Raw genomic sequence first — 10,004 nt, forward strand, 5'->3', positions numbered from 1 at the left:
AGTGGCGCTGCCGCGCTCCGCTCGCCGACCCGTTTTGCCCGAGCCGTATTGCCGTCGCCCCAACCTTCCCGTAAATTCCGACAGGGTTCCATCGCCAACAACTTCCCTGTAGGCCGTAGCCTACCTGCACCTGAACACATCAACCTCCGATTCACCTCCACCGGCAACGCCGCTGCCACGTTGTCCTGGCTCCAGGTCGCTCGTGGCTCGGCCTCCCTGGCGTCCCCGTGCCTCGCAGCCCATCTTCACCTCGGGGTTGCGCAAATCGACTGGCTTTTTTCGATCAACTCAAATCGACTGACGCGAGTTGCAAATTCCGGTAACTTGCCAATAGCAAACACGCTAAACTAATGATGCAATCAGTGGACGAATATTAGGAGGACATGGAACAACGAAAGTAGGCCCAACTGCTTCCGTTCTTGGATGCACGTTTTGGCAAAGAATCGAAACGACCCACTCTCACACGGACCGCATGTACGTGTTTTTTCTAGGCTGACCGCATGTACGTGTTATTGCCACAAAATGATGCTCCGCACAGCCAAATTGTGTGGGTAAAATGATAAGTGCTCAATTTCACTAATCAAATGAATGAAAATAGACGAATTGACAGTAGCTCGGATGGTTATGATCTTGTGGTGGAATCAGCTTGGGGTTCACGTTCTAGACTTGACAATAGTGCTCTCATGTCTCTTAATTTATTTCATACTTTCTGGCAATGTTTGTTTAGTGAGAGATGACGTTACTATCGATAATAAGGCCTTAGTGACGACTTCATTAATCCTAAGATGTTATATGTGCATATTGTGAGCATATGCTATTTTATTGTGTTAAAAAATGAACGAAAGATACCGTAGGCAGAAACGAAAAAAGACCAACTTGTTTCACGATGATCAATTACTGGGTGACTGGACCACACATCAAGCCCCTATATAAATGAGGGTTTTCGCTCTCTGTGCCGGAATGTAGACATCATCAAGGTCCAAATAGCTGTTGGACTCGCTCGTTTCAGCCGAGATATGAGACCGACGCTGCAGCTGAGTATGGGCAGGAACAGAGGAGTGGCATCTAGTCGAAATCGAGACCACAACAACACGCACGGCAGACATATAGCGGAAAAATAATATGGCGGCCACTAGCGAGACGTGATTACTCTCGTCGAGTTCGGTCCTCTCTATGTTTCTAGAGAAAAGCAAAATCCAACAACAATATTCCCCCAATTTCCTAAATTTGCCGACTAGCTGCCTAGCTAGGGTTAGCATCTCTTACACGAAAAGTATATCTGTATATGTATAAAAGAGACTCGCGAGGATGCACACACGAATACACACAGCTTTCACTTTCACTTTCACTTTCGCAGCTGCGCCAAGGAAAAGAAAAGATGTCTCGATTCCCATGTATGCACTACTCGATCATATCCCAAACCAAAACACTCTCTTGATTTCTTCCTGAAACCACCACACACACACGTCCATCAGCAGCTCGCAAGCTCAGCTGGTACGCAGGTACACCATGCGGCGGCTTAGCGACGCAGGGGAGGCCACGCCACTGGTCACCCCCGCGGCGGCCGCGGCGGCGGGCGGCACCTTGGCGTCGCCGGCCGCTGCGGGGAGCAACGCCAACTTCGACGCCAACATGGTGATCATCCTCGCAGCGCTGCTCTGCGTTCTCATATTCGCGCTCGGGCTCAACTCCGTCATCCGCTGCGTGCTCCACTGCGGCCGCCGGCTCGCGCCGTCGTCGAGCCTCGCGGCCAGCGCCACCGCGGCGAGGACGACGACATCCGTTCACGTGCAGGCGGGGCTCAAGAGGAAGGCGCTGAGGAAGATACCCGTGGAGGTGTACGGCGGGGCCAAGTCGTCCGGTTGCGCCCTCCCGGCCACGGCCACGGAGTGCGCCATCTGCCTCGGCGAGTTCGCCGACGGCGAGAAGGTGCGCGTGCTCCCTCGGTGCCACCACGGATTCCACGTCCGCTGCATCGACATGTGGCTCGCCACGCACACTTCCTGCCCCAACTGCCGGGCCTCGCTCGCTGAGGACGGCGCCGCCGCTGCCAACGGCGGAGGGAGATAGCGCCGGACAGGGTACGGGTTTGTAATTTCTTCTAGATAGGGAACTAAAGTGAAACGTTGCACCACTGCTTTGCTTCCTCACTAGTGTGTCTTTGGTCTGATTTTGGTTTTCGTATGGGTGGTACATGTAAATTAGTATTTACATTTTGCGATGATAGAAGGGGCTTGATGCAAATGTTCCCCGTGTCCTTGTCATTTTGGGTTGGAGCATACGATTTTTTTTTTGTCATGATTCTCCCATTTTATAACTTTCTTTAAAGATGATTCGATGTTCCATTTTTTGTGTTCTAAGATGAGTAGTATTGCGCTGTTATTTTGGTTACCCAACAGCCAAGACTTTCCCAATGGACATGTCTTTTTCTCAAATAATGTTCTCTAGTGATATTTTCCTATTTACTATCTGCACGTTGCTGAACAGATATTAGTAGCTTTACTCTTATCTATAATAATGATTATTTTTTGTTTTCTGACAAAAAGGAAATAATGAGTTTCTGTTCACTAATAACATATAATAGTGTGTTTTTCACATAATAATAATTTATATTGTCTTTGTTAACTTGTGTTCAAAGCATGGTATTTCTAGCGAACGAAAGAAAATAAGCAAAGAATAGTAGTAAAATATAAGTATACCTTCTCTAGCTGTCATCGCCAATAAGAATATCTTTTCTGGCCGGTCACCATTGATAGGCTTAGACTAACTCCAACAGATCTAGTAATAACCTTTCCGTAAAAGTGCTTTTATGGAATGACCACATAATTTGCCGGAATTGTCAGATAGTTATTTTTCTCAGTTCCCATAAAACTTCTTTCCCTAAAATCTTGTTTTCCTTTTTTCCCCACTAAACGTCGTTGGGACTGCAAGCCGGTGACACAACGTTTGGAAGTGTGGCAACAGACGCCGGAGCAGGCTGACCGGTGAGGTGGTGCAGCTTGGGAGGCGCGTCGGCGGCCGTCTCGATGAGGCGGGGAAGCGAAGGCCGGCATGGTGGAGCGGAGCACCGGAGGCGGCCGTCCTAGCGGTGGCATGGTGACACAGCGGAGAGGAGCGACGGAGGGGCAACATGGCGGTGCAGGGCACACATCCTAAACTTTCATGCGGGTTTTTACCCGTCAAAGTATACAGAAAGGGCTATCTTTTCGTGGTTAAGGGAAGGTGGGAGTATTTTTACGGGATCCTTTAAAATATTTCTAGGTTTATGGGATTTATTGGAGTTGCTCTTAGTGTGTTTGTCAGCCGTACATCTGACTATTCATAAGGGTGATGCCAACAGATGATCTAGTTTCAGCGAAAACAATCACCACTCGCGGGTCAAAAATTAAATATTGGCCTGTGGTGGCATAGTTATCATGACTGTCGAACGGGAGCTAATTGTTCTGTCTGTTAGTACTGTGATAAAGGTACAAATATTCTACCAACAATGGAAGAACATCCATGTAAACAAGCCCACATTTTGCACCCAAGTATAAAAACTCTTCACCTATATAACATAAGCCCGTCCACTTTTACACCTCTTTCAATGTATCTCTCCATTTCTCTCTTGATCCATCTCTGCCTTCTATTCTGTGTTTTGGCTCACCCTCCCTAGTGCCCCTCCCAATCTTGTCATTTCTTATTCACCCTAATTAATTCGTTCACCGTTAAGGACCTCCATCTTCGTTGCGCTCTCCATCATTGCAGTTTTCTCATTCTCGCCTATATCCTCACCAAGCTGAAGCTCCTAGTTCACATGGGCATGTCCATTGATGACCATATTTCTATGCTCATCCAACCATTGTTTAAACAAGATAATCCGAGTTTTTCTAATAGAATAACTTTGATATCGATACTAAGGACTAATGGATGTAAGAAATTGTGAAATCATTTATTTAATGGGTTCCAACAGGAAATGGGATCAACCATGAAAGAATATCATCGCATAGAAGGAAATATGAAGTTTGGTGAAGAAGGCAAGTTAATAGGGGGCGTAACAAGCTACCCAGAGTGCAAGATGACGCATGGTACGGGCGTGCCTACTTGTACTAATGGTCGTACCGCATGCCACCTGCTCCAAGCCGTCCATCTAAATAACTTAAATAAACAGGGCTACATCAGAATCTCCATAGGGGGGGCGCACCATTCGAGAAACAAAGAACTAGAAGCCATCTTCCAACCCTAGCCGCTGCCATTTCCCATCTCATCGCATCCATAGTCGCCGCCACAATCACCACAATGTTTCTCTCCAAGTTAGTCATACTTCATCAGTGTATCGCATCCGACAACTATTGTAAGATATTTTATCAATCAATCATTCATCTTGCTATCATCTTCAATGAGTTCATCTTGTGATGCGATCACCATGTGTGAGTAATTCGGTAAGGCAATAGGTTCAGTCAAGGCCTTGCAACTATAATTATTTGTGTGCGGGAACATTTGATTGATTTTGTATATTTGACGTTATTTTTGTTTGTCTGATTGCAACAAAGTTGTCTGTTGTCCGGTTCTCATAAGGACCGGTGGATACTCAGGATCCCATAGGTCCATCAAGGAGGAGGTAAAAAGTAAGGGTGCATGGAATGCTGTTCTGAACACCAATGAGAGAAAGGGTTGGTACGATAGTGGAAATAACTCCTTGGGGATAAATGAGGTGTAGTTATTAAACGCCAATGTTGTTCTTTGGCATAATTCCTCATAACCGAGGTAACCCCGCACGATGGTAGGGGCCATCGGTTGGACAACTGACTCTCGATGTAGGTCATGAACCAGTCGTGACGTACTTTAGACACATCCCCCACTTCATCGCGTAGAAAACACATCATAACGGTTGTCTTCAGGGCTATGTTTATTATCAAGATAAGATCCCAATAACAAGTATAAGGTTATGAGACTAAGACCTCATACCCATTCCTATTTTCATATCAACATTTACATTCAAAAAGGTTGTTAAAGCTCCGGTTAAAAACTGGAGTTTAATTTGATAAAATAACTTGTTTGACTCTCTGCTGTAGTGCAAATCATAATTTATGTTGTAGTATGTATTATCTAAGTTTTGACCGCCTACGAAAATTGTGCAAGTTCGATCTCAGATCAAAGCTTTGAAGTAATAATACCACAAACCACTAGCGCTTGCATGAGACCGCATGAAGGAGGCTATAAGAAATTGTCCCAACCATGAGATGGAATAATTATTAATTCTTCATATATTTTATAACGCTCTTAACCTCATGTAAATAATGATGCTTGATACAACTGCAGGAGGAAGCACTATGGGAAGACTTATTTCAGAGGCCAAGAAATTACTAGATGGTATGCAAGAGAACCATGCCCAATGGCATGTGGAGATGTCTACCACAAGAAAGGTTAATTCTATCTCCGAAGAGGAAAGTGAAGAGCTAGCCGCCAATATTCAACATCACTAGAGTAAAGAAGATGTAAATGTGAACTACATTATCGATACCGATGTTAACTTTATTGCTCACAACAATTATAATCCTAATTGAAAAAATCAAGGCTATGCTCCTAAACTATCCTAGTGCCATATCCAACTAATCAAGGGGCACCTTCGATGGATTGAGCTATGGTAATAGAATTTCTTTGGATGAAACTCTTCAAACTTTTATGACTGCTCAAACTGAGAAGAACAAAATATTTACCGACATCTTAAAACATCATAGTGGCTTACTCAGTCAAATGACCAGTAAGATTGCTGCACTCACTAATGATGCACATGCTATAGAAGAAAGAACTTGTAGCGTGGAAGCACACCTTGCAAAAAATTGCAGAGAGCCAAAGATGGATTCTAGCCAAGTTTGATGGAAAGCTAGAACTTAATGCGGTTGAGAGTGTCATGATGATGAGAACTAGCGAAGAATCTTCAGAGGAGATCGACAAGACACATGTACCATAACCTTCATATTTTGTTGTATACTCCATGAAAATGTTGACTCTCAAGCATCCACTACCTGAGGTATCAAATGATGAGGCATACAAACTCTTTGTTGATCAAGTTGTAGATAAGGTACCTGAATTGGGTGCTGAAAATTTAAAATTATATGGTAAGCTTCCTGCTAAACAAGAGGATATATTTGAGCCAACTATTAAAATTGAGATTAGGTTGTATAAGTTCAATGCTTTATGTGATCCAGGTGCTAGTGGTTCTACTATCACTAAGTCCGTTTATGAAAATCTCAATCTTGGTTTGTTTTTTACTAGTGAAATTAAGTTGAACATGGCTAATTCTACCTTTATGCAATCAGTAGGGATCAAGCATGGTATAGTCATTCAAATTAATGATTGACATGTTGTGATTGATCTTTTCATAGGTGATATGCCTGAAGATCCCATTGCACCAATTATACTAGGTAGGTTGTTCTTAAGGACCATTGAAGCTACCATTAATGTTTTTGAAAATAAACACTTCCCTTGGAGAGAGAAGTGAAGATGTACATAGGAGACCGTATCACCCTAAACGCTAGGAGCTGCGGGCTAGGCGTTCTTGCACCAAAATTGAAGTAACTATTTTTGCACTACGGTCGAGCTAACCATCCTAAAACAAAGCATTTCATGGGAGGAAGCCCATGTGAATAAGGTAGAGAATAAGTTTGTTTTGCTTTTGTTGTGTTTGTTTTAATAAAGATTGTTGTGGTTTAGTTTGAAAGATAAGAAGAAGATGTTCGCTACCAACATCGTTTATGTTAAATGGTTGTTATGTATTGTGCGTGTATCATAAACTTCTGGAATGTTGCCTTTTCTTCATGTTGGAACTAACCTCTTGGGTTTACGAAGAAAAGCTCAGCTCAGGGCATCCAGGGAAATGGACGACACAAGGTACGTCCTGATGTCTACTACACAACCTTCTTCTTGTAGACATTGTTGGGCCTGCAAGTGCAGAGGTTTGTAGGACAGTAGCAAATTTCCATCAAGTGGATGACCTAAGGTTTATCAATCCGTGGGAGGCGTAGCATGAAGATGGTCTCTCTCAAACAACCCTGCAATCAAATAACAAAGAGTCTCTTGTGTCCCCAACACACCCAATACAATGGTAAATTGTATAGGTGCACTAGTTCGGCGAAGAGATGGTGATACAAGTGCAATATGGATAGTAGATAAAGGTTTTTGTAATCTGAAAATATAAAAACAACAAGGTAACTAATGATAAAAGTGAGTGTAAACGATATTGCAATGATAGGAAACAAGGCCTAGGGTTCATACTTTCACTAGTGCAAGTTCTCTCAACAATAATAACATAGATAGATCATATAACAATCCCTTAACATGCAACAAAGAGTCACTCCAAAGCCACTAATAGCGGAGAACAAACATAGATATTATGGTAGGGTACGAAACCACCTCAAAGCTATTCTTTTGGATCGATCTATTCAAGAGTTCGTACTAGAATAACACCTTAAGACACAAATCAACCAAAACCCTAATGTCACCTAGATACTCCATTGTCACCTCAAGTATCCATGGGCATGATTATACGATATGGATCACACAATCTCAGATTCATCCAACCAACACAAATTACTTCAAAGAGGGCCCCAAAGTTTCTACCGGAGAGTCAAGAAAACGTGTGCCAACCCCTATGCATAGGTTCATGGGCGGAACCTGCAAGTTGGTCACCAAAACATACATCAAGTGGCACGTGATATCCCATTGTCACCACAGATAAACGCGGCAAGACATACATCAAGTGTTCTCAAATAAAGACTCAATCCGATGAGATAACTTCAAGAGGGAAACTCAATTCATCACAAGAGAGTAGAGGGGGGAGAAACATCATAAGATCCAACTATAATAGCAAAGCTCGCGATACATCAAGATCGTGCCATAGAGAGAACATGAGAGAGAGAGAGATCAAACACATAGCTACTGGTACATACCCTCAGCCCCGAGGGTGAACTACTCCCTCCTCGTCATGGAGAGCGCCGGGATGATGAAGATGGCCACCGGTGATGGGTTCCCCCTCCGGCAGGGTGCCGGAACGGACTCCCGAGAGGTTTTTGGTGGCTACAGAGGCTTGCGGCAGTGGAACTCCCGATCTATCTTCGTCGTGGATGTTTTTAGGGTACGTGGGCTTATATAGGCGAAAGAAGTCAGTCGGGAGGTGCTCGAGGGGCCCACGAGACAGGGGGCGCGCCCAGTAGGGGGGCGCCCCCTATCTCCTGGCCTCCTCGAGGATCTTCTGACGTGAACTCCAAGTCTCTAGGATTATATTCTTCCAAAAATCATGCTGCCGAAGGTTTCATTCCGTTTGGACTCCGTTTGATATTCCTTTTCTTCGAAATACTGAAACAGGCAATAAAACAACAATATGGGTTGGGCCTCCGGTTAATAGGTTAGTCTCAAAAGTAATATAAGTGTATAATAAAGCCCGTAATCATTCAAAACAGATAATAAAATAACATGAATGCTTCATAAATTATAGATACGTTGGAGACGTATCAGCATCCCCAAGCTTAATTCCTACTCGTCCTCGAGTAGGTAAATGATAAAAGAAAGAATTTATGAAGTGTGAATGCTAGAAGGTGCACAAGTTTGATCAATTATAATTTCAATCACCTTTTCTAGCATGATAATATGTCATAATAGTAGTTCTTCTCATAAAACTTCTCACGAACAAGTAACGAGCTATTCACATGTCAAAGCATAGACCATAAACTTTCTTGAAAACTAGCAAACTTCATTCTCAGTCATCAAACAATTGCAACTCATCTTATTTTCAGGAATAGCAAACTCCACATACTCAACTATCATATAGTCTTCTATAATTGCTAACACTCACACAATACTAATGTTTATGGAGTTTCAATCGGACACTGACAAAGAAGGGGCTTATAGAGTTGCCTCCCAACGTATTCACCTTTGGGTGATGTCAACAATAATAGTTCATGCTAACTTACATCCAATTGGATATATATATATCAGGATCTTCCCAACACGAGGTGCTTGCCAAAGGATAAAATGAAAAAGGGAAAGGTGAAGATCACCTTGACTCTTGCATAAAAGTAAAAGACATAAAGTAAAAGATAGGCCATTTGCAGAGGGAAGCAAAGGTTGTCATGCACTTTTAGGGTTGGATGCATAAAATCTTAATGTGAATGAACGTCACTTTATATTGCCACTTGTATATGGACATTTATTATGCAGTCCGTCGCTTTTATTTCTTCCGTAACAAGATCGTATAAAGCTATTTTCTTCACACCAAAAGATCATACATATTTAGAGAGCAAGTTTTATTGCTTGCACCGATGACAACTTACTTGAAGGATCTTACTCAATCCATAGGTAGGTATGGTGCACTCTCATGGAAAAACTAGGTTTAAGGATATTTGGAAGCACAAGTAGTATCTCTACTTGGTGCAAGGAATTTTGGCTAGCATGAGGGGGAAAGACAAGCTCAACATGTTTGAATGATCCATAACAATATACTTTAACTGAGATGTCGGAAAACATAACCCATTACATTGTCTTCCTTGTCCAACATAAAATCTTTAGCATGTCATACTTAATGAGTGCTCCCAATTATAAAAGATGTCTACAATAGTATATTTATATGTGAAATCTTTCTTCCTTCAATATTCTTTCATGAATTGTTCAAATGACCAATACGATGCTTGCTAACCTTCAATAAATTTACAACCTCTACTTCTTAGGAGTGAAGTCATTACTCCCCATGGGATAAGCAAATGAGGCATATATAATTTCAGATTTATGACAATCAACTCATTCAACAATTTACTCATAGGATATAAGTGAAGCACACGAGTAAATGACAAACTACTCCAAAAAGATATAAGTGAAGATCAATGAGTAGCTAAATAATTATGTAACTATGTGAAGACTCTCTCTCATTAAAGAATTTCAGATCTTGGTATTGTATTCAAACAGCAAGCAAAGCAAAACAAAATGACATTGCAAAGATAGCACAACTCATGTGAAGAAGCAAAAACTTA

The 10,004-nt window shown here is 42.5% G+C and overlaps 1 protein-coding gene across 1 annotated transcript; it reads left to right on the plus strand.

Moving 5' to 3' along the window:
- The first annotated feature begins 1,376 nt into the window (after positions 1 to 1,376).
- On the plus strand, positions 1,377 to 3,451 carry LOC119295493 (RING-H2 finger protein ATL74-like). Its single transcript, XM_037573928.1, has one exon. The coding sequence runs from the start codon at positions 1,510 to 1,512 to the stop codon at positions 2,068 to 2,070; it is 561 nt and encodes a 186-aa protein (XP_037429825.1). The 5' UTR covers positions 1,377 to 1,509; the 3' UTR covers positions 2,071 to 3,451.
- Positions 3,452 to 10,004: the final 6,553 nt, after the last annotated feature.

This window comes from Triticum dicoccoides, chromosome 4B, assembly GCF_002162155.2.
Source record: "Triticum dicoccoides isolate Atlit2015 ecotype Zavitan chromosome 4B, WEW_v2.0, whole genome shotgun sequence".
Classification (NCBI taxonomy): domain Eukaryota; kingdom Viridiplantae; phylum Streptophyta; class Magnoliopsida; order Poales; family Poaceae; genus Triticum; species Triticum dicoccoides.

Bases quoted from the DNA above. Each gene is read 5' to 3' on its own strand.
- LOC119295493 (XM_037573928.1), top strand. From the start codon at position 1,510: ATGCGGCGGCTTAGCGACGCAGGGGAGGCCACGCCACTGGTCACCCCC.